The sequence below is a fragment of the Neoarius graeffei genome, chromosome 21 (genome assembly GCF_027579695.1).
Source record: "Neoarius graeffei isolate fNeoGra1 chromosome 21, fNeoGra1.pri, whole genome shotgun sequence".
Taxonomy (NCBI): domain Eukaryota; kingdom Metazoa; phylum Chordata; class Actinopteri; order Siluriformes; family Ariidae; genus Neoarius; species Neoarius graeffei.
In genome coordinates this window covers 45,543,281-45,558,061 of record NC_083589.1, presented here as the reverse complement: position 1 = coordinate 45,558,061, position 14,781 = coordinate 45,543,281, and the positions used below count along the sequence as shown (strand labels likewise).

At 40.0% G+C, this 14,781-nt stretch overlaps 1 protein-coding gene across 2 annotated transcripts in view; it reads left to right on the top strand.

Annotated features, from left to right (window-relative positions):
• Positions 1-882: 882 nt before the first annotated feature.
• atxn10 (ataxin 10) overlaps positions 883-14,781 on the top strand; it is a 39,151-nt gene continuing 25,252 nt past the window's right edge. The window contains exons 1-7 of one of the 2 annotated variants that reach the window (XM_060903222.1): positions 942-1,029; positions 1,609-1,768; positions 4,367-4,546; positions 13,550-13,635; positions 13,831-13,927; positions 14,057-14,224; positions 14,335-14,415. In XM_060903222.1, the coding sequence (XP_060759205.1) occupies positions 1,767-1,768; positions 4,367-4,546; positions 13,550-13,635; positions 13,831-13,927; positions 14,057-14,224; positions 14,335-14,415 (614 nt within the window). In that variant the 5' untranslated portion in view covers positions 942-1,029; positions 1,609-1,766. Of the gene's footprint in view, positions 1,030-1,608; positions 1,769-4,366; positions 4,547-13,549; positions 13,636-13,830; positions 13,928-14,056; positions 14,225-14,334; positions 14,416-14,781 lie in introns of both variants that reach the window. The other variant, XM_060903221.1, reaches the window with a different exon arrangement.

Here is a 14,781-nt window from a genome sequence, read left to right as displayed (position 1 = left end):
TACACCACCGTGCCGCCCTATGTTAGGACTGTTAATGTTGCCCAAATGAGGATGGGTTCCCTTTTGAGTCTGGTTCCTTTCGAGGTTTCTTCCTCATGTCGTCTGAGGGAGTTTTTCCTTGCCATCGTCGCCACAGGTTTGCTCATTGGGGATAGATTAGGGACAAAATTAGCTCATATTTTAAGTTGTTCAAATTGGTCAGCGAGGGCCTTTCTGTGTGGAGTTTGCATGTTCTCCCCGTGTCTGCGTGGGTTTCCTCCGGGTGCTCCGGTTTCCCCCACAGTCCAAAGACATGCGGTTAGGTTAATCTGGGACAGCCTTGGGCTGAGGTGCCCTTGAGCAAGGCACCTAACTCCCAACTGCTCCCTGGGTGCTGTTAGCATGGCTGCCCACTGCTCTGGGTATGTGTGTGTGCTCTCATTGCTCACGTGTGTGTTCACTGCTTCAGATGGGTTAAATGCAGAGAGGAAATTTCACAAGTGTGTGATGAATAAAGTTGTGCTTTCTTTCTTTTTCTGTAAAGCTGCTTTGTGACAATGTTTATTGTTAAAAGCACTATACAAATAAACTTGACTTGACAAACAGTTTATTTATGAAAATAAAATTTAATTACATTTAAATGTTTTTTACAAATTAATTAGAGGTTTGAAGCCATGAAACAACTGTCATGCTTGGGAATAAAATAGTAGAATTAATCGAGAACAGAAAAGAGTGAATTAATGAGATAAAATAAAGTATTTCAGACGTATCTTAATTTCATAATAATAATAAAAAAAAAAAGAGCGGAAATCAACGCTTAATTGGAACTCTGGTGCGGAGAAGCCAGAAACGTCACTTCCGCTGCCACGAGCACGTGCATTTGGACTTTAATTTTGACATGCTTTAGTTTAGCTGTGCTCGCGTTTCTGTGAGTAAAAGCATGCAGAGTTTACAGTCTGTGATGGATGAAATATGTGCGGACAGATTGACTGTGGAGCATTTGTCCTCTTTACAGAGTCTCACGAAGGCTTTGAGAGATGAGCAGTTCAGGTGCGAAAATAAATTGTATGGAAACAAAGTGGGAAAGTAAACATCCGGCTACAGCCCCAACTGTTATAGCTAGCTTAGCTAATGGCAGTGTTTTGTGATAACTGTTATATATATATATATATATATATATATATATATATATATGAGAGAGAGAATAACAACGAATTCAGTTAGTGTTAGCAGTGACTTGTATGTTTAACCCTTTGATGCAAAACATGGGTCAAAAGTGACCCGGCTGAGTTTTTATCTTCTATATCTTTGCAATAAATTAATTCCATCATTCAGTATTCGAGGTATTCCTCAATTAACTTGTTTTTGATCATCATGCATCCTTATATTATTTTTTGCTTTCTTACTTTTTGGATAAAAACCCTTTTTGTATCACTACCCTTCTAATGCACAACATGGGTCAAAAACGACCTGCATTCATTTTTTTTCCAGGTTATTTCATGTATGGCTGAGTGTTTCTATGATATACTTTTGAAATAAATTCATTTTGTCATTTACTTTTCCAAATATGCAGTAAATATCTTGTTTTTGTTTAGCACAAATCATCATTTTTATTTTTCCTTTCTTAAGTTATGAACAAGCACAGGTTTTGTAATTCTACATCAAGTTTACACACATGGGTCAGAACCGACCCGCATGCATTTACTCCAGCGTTTGGTGGGAACTGTGAATTGTGCTCGTGTCAGACATTTCACAGCTCAGCACAGCGCCCTTTGCCCATCTAATACATGTAAGTAATGTTTTTCAATTGTTCTAACATTACCTTAGAAAAAAATTGATTATGTTTAGGTTCCCTTGAGAGTGAGTCGATTACTTGTCAGAAAGTTACAAGTAATTACTATTAGCTACCGAGCTGTTGACATATTCTACTTTAGTTAGCTAATTTTATTGTAGTTGGCTTAGCTAACTACAACCCCGATTCCAAAAAAGTTGGGACAAAGTACAAATTGTAAATAAAAACGGAATGCAATGATGTGGAAGTTTCAAAATTCCATATTTTATTCAGAATAGAACATAGATGACATATCAAATGTTTAAACTGAGAAAATGTATCATTTAAAGAGGAAAATTAGGTGATTTTAAATTTCATGACAACAACACATCTCAAAAAAGTTGGGACAAGGCCATGTTTCCCACTGTGAGACATCCCCTTTTCTCTTTACAACAGTCTGTAAACGTCTGGGGACTGAGGAGACAAGTTGCTCAAGTTTAGAGATAGGAATGTTAACCCATTCTTGTCTAATGTAGGATTCTAGTTGCTCAACTGTCTTAGGTCTTTTTTGTCGTATCTTCCGTTTTATGATGCGCCAAATGTTTTCTATGGGTGAAAGATCTGGACTGCAGGCTGGCCAGTTCAGTACCCAGACCCTTCTTCTACGCAGCCATGATGCTGTAATTGATGCAGTATGTGGTTTGGCATTGTCATGTTGGAAAATGCAAGGTCTTCCCTGAAAGAGATGTCGTCTGGATGGGAGCATATGTTGCTCTAGAACCTGGATATACCTTTCAGCATTGATGGTGTCTTTGCAGATGTGTAAGCTGCCCATGCCACACGCACTAATGCAACCCCATACCATCAGAGATGCAGGCTTCTGAACTGAGCACTGATAACAACTTGGGTCGTCCTTCTCCTCTTTAGTCCAAATGACACGGCGTCCCTGATTTCCATAAAGAACTTCAAATTTTGATTCGTCTGACCACAGAACAGTTTTCCACTTTGCCACAGTCCATTTTAAATGAGCCTTGGCCCAGAGAAAACGTCTGCGCTTCTGGATCATGTTTAGATACGGCTTCTTCTTTGAACTACAGAGTTTTAGCTGGCAACGGCGGATGGTACGGTGAATTGTGTTCACAGATAATGTTCTCTGGAAATATTCCTGAGCCCATTTTGTGATTTCCAATACAGAAGCATGCCTGTATGTGATGCAGTGGAGTCTAAGGGCCCGAAGATCACTGGCACCCAGTATGGTTTTCCGGCCTTGACCCTTACGCACAGAGATTCTTCCAGATTCTCTGAATCTTTTGATGATATTATGCACTGTAGATGATGATATGTTCAAACTCTTTGCAATTTTACACTGTCGAACTCCTTTCTGATATTGCTCCACTATTTGTCGGCGCAGAATTAGGGGGATTGGTGATCCTCTGCCCATCTTTACTTCTGAGAGCCACTGCCACTCCAAGATGCTCTTTTTATACCCAGTCATGTTAATGACCTATTGCCAGTTGACCTAATGAGTTGCAGTTTGGTCCTCCAGCTTTTCCTTTTTTGTACCTTTAACTTTTCCAGCCTCTTATTGCCCCTGTCCCAACTTTTTTGAGATGTGTTGCTGTCATGAAATTTCAAATGAGCCAATATTTGGCATGAAATTTCAAAATGTCTCACTTTCTACATTTGATATGTTGTCTATGTTCTATTGTGAATACAACATCAGTTTTTGAGATTTGTAAATTATTGCATTCCGTTTTTATTTACAATTTGTACTTTGTCCCAACTTTTTTTGGAATCGGGGTTGTACATAGTTAATAAATAAAAAACTGGCCCCATTCACTGCTAAAGTAATTACTTGAAACAAATTATTATTATCGTATTAAGACATTTAATTTTAAATCACACTTGGATGACCCATGTGTAGTAATATAAAAAGTATTTTTGTTCATAAAGTAGGAAAGAAAACAATTAAATTAATGATTTGTGGTAATTAAAAACAAGATATTTAAAGAATACTTGGAATATTCAATCATAAATTGATTTCAAAAGATAGAGCAAAGAAAAACTCAGTCAGCATGAAATAACCTGGAAAATGAATGCGGGTCATTTTTGACCCATGTTGTGCATTAGAAGGGGTGTGCATATGTTTTGCGTCAAAGGGTTAATGTCTTGGACATTTTTGTTGGTCAACACGTCACTCATTAAAATAAAACTTACTCTAGAAAAATATACAATAACTGTCATTATGGCATCATTGTATTGTCATAGGTTTTCTTTAAAAATATTTAAAAATATTAATGTTAAGCTCAGCTTAAATAGGGAACAGAAAACATCCATCAATCTATAGAGTAGTCATACATATTGATAAACATTATATAGCTTATATAGCTAAAGATTCAGGTAACTCTAGCTAAACTGATGTCCAAGTTGACAGGAACAATGTCTGTGAGACCTCTTTATGTAGCTTTATGTACCTTGAATAAATAAGCAAGCTCACAGTAGAGAGAGGACATCATTTATGTCATCAATGCTGCTTACAAATAAATGGGGGGACCTTAGTTAAATCAGGCTGATGTGTTGTGCGGTGTTTTTACATTACAGTATTTGTGCCCCCAGGTGTGGTGTGGAGCTCAATGTCCTACACAGTCTCTCTGTAATCTTATTGAGACTTTCTGATACGCTCCAAGAGGATCATGAGGCACAGACAGCATCACTGTGTCTCCAGCTTGCAGCTGAGTGTTTCCGGGCACAGAGAAATGCCTGCGTGCAGTGTCCTCGCAACCAGTGCATTCTACGGTAACTTACCTTGCACGTTACTGGTGGGTTTATTAATGATTTGTGCCAGCAGGGCTTTGGCTTGAGCATATGCTGAATTTTCATCAAACTAGACACAAGAGTTACATGTAGCATAGAGAAGGCTTACAGTCAAACTCTAGATCGTTTTTAAGGGATGAGATTTAAATGTCAGCTAGTTCACTGTAGTTGAATGTTTGGTCTGTGATGTTTACACTTCTTGGGGTTCAGTGGCGGCTGGTGGTATTTGGGGGGGCAGTGAGTAATATTAATATATAATTTAAAAGTTTATACATCATTTTTGGAATTTGAATCTGATCTGTGTTTCGTCTGAATAACAAATGTAGTGCACAGAAAAGTTGTAACCCTTTTGTTCAAACAAAAAAAAAACCCACATTTTTTTCTACAGCTTTATTGGCCTTCAAACAACAAAACTACAAATTTACAAAACATGCAAATGCAACAAAACCATGAAGAAAAGCAAAAAAAAAAAAAAGCTCCAAAAGGGTAGGCATGAACAGGACCTAGAGTCCCATGCAAGGCACCTCCCTACTAAAACGTTAAAAAATCTCGAAGGAGTTGGGCAAAAGGAAAAAACAAGTAAAATCTGTTCTTGCCAATGGCAACCACAATTACAACAGAGGCTCCACGAGCAAGGCCTTACTGTTTTGTCATCTGTCCTTTTGGTTAATTTGTACTTTGATTAAACAATGTGTGCTCAGAATAACTTTCAGTTTCTCCTCCAAACATATTTTAGCTGAAAAATAATGATGGTGTAAATAATCAAATCAAGTTTATTTGTACAGCGCTTTTAACAATAAACATTGTCGCAAAGCAGCTTTACAGAATTTGAACGACTTAAAACATGAGCTAATTTTATCCCTAATCTATCCCCAATGAGCAAGCCTGTGGCGACGGTGGCAAGGAAAAACTCCCTCAGACGACATGAGGAAGAAACCTCGAGAGGAACCAGACTCAAAAGGGAACCCATCCTCATTTGGGCAACAACAGACAGCCTGACTATAATATTAACAGTTTTAACAGGTATAACCCTCAACTGTCCTCATGGGGCCGTCCTTCACAGGAGCGGTGCGATAAAACTCCGACCAGACACAGGGCACCAGGATGGATCAAGCAGGTCCGAGGGGCAGAAGAGGCCAGCATCTCAATCCCAGGATCAACATGTAACTCAGAGGGACAGATGGGGGGGGGGAAGAGAGAGAGAGAAGGAAAACACGTTGTTAGGTATGCCCTAAAAATGACAAGTATTAAATCTGTGTGGTAGGCTCGCAGAGACGAGAGTCTTTACATCAGGCATAACACACAATGGCATGTTAATATGGTAAAAAATATATCATGACCTGCTCTGGCTGGATGCTTGATTGGGTGATGGGAGCACACTCCTCAGCAATGATGAGATGCAGATGGGACCCTTAGGCCTGGCCAAGACAATTCAGTTACATTTCACCGGGTCTGGGACATGCAACAGAATGTCTGACGGCCGATTCCCTGCAGGCTACGATAGCCAGTCGAGGTCCCCACCGTCTCCACCAAAAGATTTCCTGTTGACTCCATGTAACTCAGAGGGACAGATTTGGGGTGGGGGGGAGAGAAAGAAAACACAGGTGGTTAGGTATGCCCAATGTCACCTGAATAAGTAGGAACAGTATACATATTGCACCGAGTACAAGCAGGGACTCCGGCAACTAACTATGACAGCATAACTAAAAGGAGAGAGCCAGAAGGTAACACAGGCATGAGGGAGCCCCGGGACATAAAGCAGCCAGCCACTACACCGTCAACAAACTCGAGTGAGCAAGCGAGTGGGGACTGACAGCATCCATACATCCCAGTTTACCAAAACACTCTATGTCTGAGGACCCTCCAGATCTACACCTTTACCTCATAAACACCATTAACAAAAGGCTTGACTAAACAGATATGTTTTCAGCCTAGACTTAAATGCTGAGACTGTGTCTGATTCCCGAACATTACTTGGAAGGCTGTTCCATAACAGTGGGGCTTTGTAAGAAAAGGCTCTGCCCCCTGATGTAGCCTTCACTATACGAGGTACCAGCAGATAGCCTGCACCTTTTGATCTAAGTAGGCGTGGCGGGTCATAGAGGAGCAGAAGTTCACTCAGGTACTGTGGTGCGAGACCATTTAGTGCTTTAAAGGTCAATAGTAGTATTTTATAATCAATACGAAATTTGATTGGGAGCCAATGCAGTGTGGATAAGACAGGCGTGATGTGGTCATATTTTCTAGTTCTAGTAAGGACTCTTGCTGCGGCATTTTGAACTAACTGGAGCTTGTTTATGCACTTATTGGAACATCCAGACAGTAGGGCATTACAATAATCCAACCTGGAGGTAACAAAAGCATGGACTAGTTTTTCTGCATCATGCAATGACATTAAATTTCTTATCTTTGCAATATTTCTGAGATGAAAGAAAGCTATCCGGGTGATGTTATCAATGTGAGTTTCGAATGAAAGACTGGGGTCAATAATCACTCCGAGGTCTTTTACTGCTGCACGTGAAGAAACAGAAAGGCCATCCAGAGTTACTGTGTAATCAGAAAACTTACTTCTAGCTGTATGTGGTCGTAGCACAAGTACTTCAGTCTTGTCAGAGTTAAGCAGAAGGAAATTTATAAGCATCCAGTGTCTAATGTCCTTAACACATTCCTCAATTTTATTAAGCTGGTGTCTCTCATCAGGTTTTGCAGAGACATACAACTGTGTGTCATCAGCATAACAGTGGAAACTAATACAATGTTTACGAATAATATCGCCCAGAGGTAACATATATAGAGAAAAAAGCAGTGGACCCAAGACAGAACCTTGTGGAACACCAAACTTTACCTCGGTACGTCTAGAAATATCACCATTTATATCAACATACTGATAACGATCAGTTAGATAAGACCTGAGCCAGGAGAGGGCCATTCCCTTAACTCCCACAACATTTTCTAGTCTATCCAGAAGAATGGAATGATCAATGGTATCAAATGCTGCACTAAGGTCAAGCAACACAAGTAGCGAGACACAGCCCTGATCAGACGCCAACAGTAGGTCGTTTACTACTTTAACCAGTGCTGTCTCTGTGCTATGATGAGGTCTAAATCCTGACTGATACATTTCATGGATGTTATTCCTATGTAAATATGAGCATAACTGCTGTGCCACAGCTTTTTCAAGGATCTTGGAGATAAAGGGGAGGTTTGATATTGGCCGATAATTGGACAGCTGACAGGGATCAAGGTCAGGTTTTTTAATCAGGGGTTTGATAACTGCTAGTTTAAAGGATTTGGGTACATAGCCAATCATAAGAGAAGAATTTATTATTTTTAGAAGCGGTTCAATTACTCCAGGCATTATCTGTTTGAATAGATGTGTCGGTAAGGGATCTAGTACGCAAGTTGAGGCTTTTGATGTAGAGATTAATGAAAGTAATTCAGTTTCTTTTAGGGGAGTAAAACATTCTAACTGATGATCTGATACAGTTATATTGTTAACTACAAGGTCACTTTCATTGTCTAACCTTAAATTAGTAGTTTGAATTTTTTGTCGGATATTCTCAATTTTGTCATTAAAAAAATTCATGAAGTCGTTGCTACTACATACTGCAGGTGTGCATGTGTCGATAGTGGACTTATTCCTGGTTAATTTTGCTACAGTATTAAATAGGAATCTAGGATTATTTTTGTTATCTTCTATTAGGGAGGAGAAATATGTTGATCTCGCAGCACTAAGAGCTTTTCTATACTTCAGGAAGCTCTCCTTCCAAGCTAATTTGAACACTACCAATTTTGTTTGACGCCATTTACGTTCCAATTTTCGAGTGGTCTGTTTTAATGTGCGAGTGTCATCATTATACCAGGGTGCTAATTTTTTGTCTCTGACCATTTCCCTTTTTAGAGGAGCTACATTATCTAAAGTATGGCGGAATGTTGACTCTAAGCATTCAGTTGCCTGATCAAGTTCTGCAGGGGCTGACAGTGACCCAATCAAAGTTGACAGCTTTGGGAGATCATTTATAAAGCTCTGTGCAGTAGTTGACGTGAAAGTACGTTTAATACAGTAGCGTGGTGAGGTGCATATATTATTACTCAGACATATTTTGAATGAGATGAGACAATGATCTGAGATAACTTCAGACTGTGGAAGTATGACTATATTGTCTACGTTTAATCTGAATGTTAGTATTAGATCAAGGGTGTGACCACCATTATGGGTCGGTCCTATGACATTCTGCTTAATCCCGACTGAATCTAAGATGGACACAAACGCTGTTTTTAAAGGGTCTTCTGGGTTATCGAAGTGAATATTAAAATCTCCGACAACTAAAGCTTTGTCTAAGGAAATAACCAAATCTGAGATAAAATCTGCAAATTCAGAAAGAAACTCAGAATATGGCCCCGGGGGCCTGTAAATAATAAGCAATGGAATTAACTGGGTAGACTTATTTTTCGAGGCTACATACATTATATGAGTATGAAGAACTTCAAATGTATTAAATTTATAACCAGGTTTGTGTGTTACACCTAGATAATCGTTATAAATAACCACGACGCCTCCTCCTCTGCCAGTTAGACGAGGCTGGTGTATATAACTGTATCCAGGAGGACTCGCTTCATTTAATGCTATATATTCATTTGGCTTAATCCATGTTTCTGTTAAACACAGTACATTAAACTCCTGATCAGTAATGAGTTCATTAACCATTAGCGCTTTAGATGCAAGAGATCTAATATTTAATAGCCCCACCTTTAGATCAAAGGTGCTGGCAGCAGCTGTACAGTCAGTCTGATCTAATTTTATATTGATTAGGTTACTGGAACAAACTCTCTGAAAATTTCTACCTTTTTGTTGAGCTCGGGGAACAGACACAGTAGCGATGTAGTGGGCCCTGAGTGAGTAATCCACTTTGTTTACATTCATCATGTCTGCAACTGAGTCTGTAATGTACCTGCATCCATATTATGGAAATATCACCAAAATGGGATATATTAGCCCACTGGAGCGCAAAACTAGGCGGGCGTGTCATGCTGAGTAGTCACGTGATACAGCTGCTGCTCATTGGCTGCATGAATCTACAGCAGAGAATATCTGCTTACAGCACTGGGCTCATTACAGTTAGCCCACAGCCTTGTGCTTCATATCATTCTGTGTGATTTGTTGTACAGCTGCTAGTGGTGCTGTTATACTTGGTTTAAAAAAAAAAAAAAGAATAAAATCACAAATGAGCCTCTTTAAAATGTTTGTTAATCACATAAGATGACATGGATGAACAAAATATGAAGCCTGATATTGATTTTTCTTTTACCTTTGAAAGACGGGGATTTAGCCGTGCTAGCAGTAATAATTATAGACTGACTGGCAGTAATAAGACACAGGCAAGAATCAACATGTTACCTGCCAGTTCGACCTGCCATTTCTCCGTCCACAGCTGATGCTCAACCACACCCCCACTGCAACAGACCTCACTGTCCGACTCAGGCCCAGGAGCCTTCCAGCCTCCAACTGACACCCCCCCCCCCCCCCCCCCCCCCCACACACACACACACACACCACCACCGGGAGAGGTAATCCGCTACCAAAATCTGTGCCCCTGGTCTCTGAGTCGCCTCAAATTTGAATAGCTGAAGTTACCAACAAGTGATCCATGAGTTGGCATTCAAGTGGCAAGCCACTGGAGTGCAACATGAGGCTGGATTTGCTGAACATCAGTTATTCTCACTTGGCTGAAGGTATGCCTCAGGGTCTCATCATGCAACTGTGCCACGAGGAAATCCCAGAAAGGAATCCCTGCCAAGGGTGGAGGGGCAGACCCCTCCCCATTCTCCGTGTCCCCATAATATGGGGCTGACATCAACTGCCCCAGCACTCTCCAGCCAACGCTGTGCACGTTCCACACCATGTCTCACTACTGCAAGACCCATCTACAAACTCCCCTTACTAATGCCTAAAACCATGGCCAGTTTGTCCCAAGAATTACTGGATAGGTGAGGCAAGGACTAGCTACCACCTCCACTTTATACTTGTGCCATCATCAAACTGGATACTCATCTCATTATCTCTAGCTGCTTTATCCTGTTCTACAGGGTCGCAGGCAAGCTGGAGCCTATCCCAGCTGACTACGGGCGAAAGGCGGGGTACACCCTGGACAAGTCGCCAGGTCATCACAGGGCTGACACATAGACACAGACAACCATTCACACTCACATTCACACCTACGGTCAATTTAGAGTCACCAGTTAACCTAACCTGCATGTCTTTGGACTGTGGGGGGGAAACTGGAGCACCCAGAGGAAACCCATGGGGAGAACATGCAAACTCCGCACAGAAAGGCCCTCGCTGGCCACAGGGCTCGAACCCGGACCTTCTTGCTGTGAGGCGACAGCGCTAACCACTACACCACCGTGCCGCCCCATATTCATGAAAGTCTGAATGAAAATTGTGTAAATTTATGCACAAGGACACTCACTGATTTGAACCTCAATTGATTAGCGTTAAATCATGTTAATTGGTATTTGCTACAATTTTATAGCTGAATTACATTTTCAATTTTGCAATACTCTATTTCAGTTTTACACCATATGTAAAGGAAATTTTGTGACATTCCATTCTTGCATATTAATGAGTTGAAAGAGAATAATCAAAATAAATACATTAATTAAGGAAAAATAAGATTGTCCATACAAAATCAAAAGAAATGGTACCATTTAAAAGTAGGAAGAGTTGGTGTGTGTTGATCATACCTGATGAGCTTCGGTGACTGAGCCGCAGCACTGGAAGATTTAGTACATGCTGTGTTAAGGCTTTCTTTCACCATTTAGTCATCATTTGATCATTTTCAGCTTTATGAGCTTTGTGCCTTTTATGGAGGCTTGTGAAGCTCACTAAATGTAGATGTTTGCTGTGAGCATGCTTGGTAATTTATAGTTGGCTGGCATATAGCAATATACGCATATAATTACATAAATCAGTGTGACTGAAAGTTTTGTAAATCTGCTGGTAATTTTTTTTTCTTCAATTTGGCCTACAAAAACACACAGCTTTTTCTCAAATATTGATAAATAAGGCCCAGTAATGTCACTGTAAATGGATACTTCAGGAGGGGCACAGTATCTTTCCAAACTTGCTCTGTTTTTTAATTATATCCTGAACTCTTCAGTTTCTCAGTTCTGTGACATCTGGTATTACTTTTTCATGCCGTTTGTTGTTGTATATTGCTGTCAGTGCAGACTATAATTTAATTAATTTCCAGATTTCACTATCTGAAAAGTTCTTTTTGGGTTCTTGTTTTGCTCTATTGCTAGCAGCATGACCGTGATAGTTAGCTATCAGTCAGGTAGTAATGTCAAATTTGCAGTTTTGTTTAGTAACATTTTATAAGAAGGTACACAGCTATGACTGACTTTTGTTCATGGAACTTTGTCTGGTGAACGAGGTGCCATTTATTCATTTTCATTCATGCTGCACACACATTCGCATGCACGTTCACACCTAGAGGCGCATTTTCATAGCCAATCAACTTACTGACGTGTTTTTGAGAGGTGGGAGGAAACAGGAAAACCCAGAGGAAGCACACATGGGTACAGGGAAAACATCCAAAATTCTGCATAGACAGTGACCCAAACTGAGGACCCTAAAGGTGCACCACTATTCTACCGCAGGCATATAGAGGGATTTCACTGACGTCACCCAAAACCGGAAGTAAACAGACCCTGCGCCATTTTGGAAGACCAACAAACTCGTGATTAGGGGGAAATAACGGCAGCGATATGTGAACCCATGAGAATAAAGTGGAGTGGCAAACGACTTAAACAAATCTGAGCTGTTTTATTTATGATTTATTGGCCCAACAGTAGACTTGAAAGAAACCTGTGTGAGACTTGGCAAAAAACTGTGGATATAATGGATAAGTCTGTGCATGATCTGTGGACACTTTGAGGTAAGCAAACGCAAGAAATTCAGATTTAAAACATGCTAAATTGGCCCCAAGTTGATAACTGGATTTGGAGCAAGCCTCCCAGACTTCTACAATTTAATAATAATAATAATAATAATAATAATAATAATAATTTAGGATGGTTTGGGGCTTGCTCTCCCTCCTATTATATAAATAAAGCATAGTTGTTGTGTAGGCATATATCATAAATACATATGTATAATGGATAAATTAACCTAAATTATGGATACCTTAATAGTAACAAAAAGTATTAATTTTTCAACTGAAGATATATTATTAAAAAATATCAACAAGATTACCTTGGCCATAACTATGTGTAGGTTATTCTTAATAACAGCTGTAATATCACGAACCAAGCCTCTAACAACATAATTGTAAGCCTGTAGCCCTTTGTAGGCTTTCAAGTCATCAGCAGTGTAGGCACTGGGTGTAAACAACAAATAGTTTACAATGTCTGGGTAGCAAACAGATGGCAGAATTGGTGTCAGGTCCTCCTTATGTTTCCATTCTCCCTTGCCCCGAGTCTTATCATATGGGTCAAACCCATCAACCACAGCCAGTTTCTCCACATACCGTGCCCTTTCTGCAGCTGGTAATGTACTCACATAACCAGAATTATCAGCCATCGTGTCACTTTACTCTCGCTCGTACTTTGTTTTATATTGTGAGTGCATGTACTTGGTCTTCCAATATGGCGCCTAACAAAATCTCGCGGCGCGGTGACGTCATGCGGTAGCCCTCTATAGCGTTCTTTATAAACCTAACTTGTTTAATGGTGGATGCTGCATAAGTTAAGTTTATGCAAACGGACCCAGGTACTAGCTATATTATTGTCAGTTATGCATGAAGTCTCTTTGCTGCCTTTTCTCTTCATTCTTGCAAAGAAACGCATTTAAAAAAAACTACAATAGTTAAGCAGTCTTTTTGCCCAGTGCAGTACTTCTAGCCATTTAGCCACAGGCTCTCAATGTGCTTTTGAAACCTTTAACAAAAGAAGCACTGTCACATTGAACCTTTTCCCCAATAGGGATCAGGGTTGTATCCAGGTATCACTAGGGATTCTAGGAAGGTTGCTTAAGCTTACATCAGGAGCATCTGATCTTCGTCTCGATGGTAAGTCTATTTAACGTGTCAAATGAAATTTAAAACCTAACTGCATTTTGCTTACGATGGTCCTGACTCGTTCAGTACAATGCTATGATCATGTGACATTTCTGTATAGTACATTTACATTCTTAAGTGACTGTTGTATTGTAGTTTGACATTGCAGCTTGACATTGCAGCAGATCCAATATCTTGTTTTGGCAGGACTTCGATGTGGAATTCAGTTTCTCGGCAATGCCGCAGTTGGGAACCAACTATGCAAAGATGACATTTGGGCCTGTGGTTTTCCACACATGTTTTTGTAAGCGAATTTGCATCACCCAAACCAACCCTGCATTTTTCATTATGCAGGTCCCCTTAATAGTGAGACTGGTTCCATACGTATTGTTCAAGGAATGCTTCTGAATCAGGCCTTCTGTTGTCTTTTCAGGGAGCTTTTGGAACTAAATGATGAGAAGGCTCTGGCATATACATGCATGGTCATATACACCTGTCTGGATGCAGAGAAAACACAGCAGCTGGGCTTGAATCTGATCCAGCTAAAAGTGGCACTGAAGATCACGGAGCTGTGTCGGACCCTGCCTGATATTGACTGGACGTATGTTGTGTTTAGCAGATCTGTTTACCATTCTTTAGGCTTGGCTATTTGGCAGAAAAAAATGGAAATTGGTGTAATTGTGATAAAGCAAGTGTGATTTGGTTTTGCAGAGTCTTGATTGTCACACAACATTTCTTCAAATCCTCCGAGCTCATTGAGAAGATGTATGCAGAGATGAATGATCATGAAAGGTAGAGAACCCTTATAGTAGCTGCCATTTTGAGGACCAGATCAGCGACTGTGTGTATTATCGTGTATGTGCATCAGTGAGAAGATTAATTTCCTTTTATACTGATAATTGACTGCTTTAATACACACACAGATCCTCATTCTGCCTTGTAGCTGTATTCACTGTGTTATGGAACAAAATTGGAAGTGTATGTGCCCTAAACAGGAGAGGTTTAGATCAGTAACAGAATGCAAAGATTTCATAGTTTATAATGTGGCACTTCTGTGAGGCTGCTGGTTTGTCTGCTAAAATCTGTGATATATATATACACAAATTATATATATGTGTGTGTGTGTATGTATGTGTAAGTGTATGTATGTGTATATAT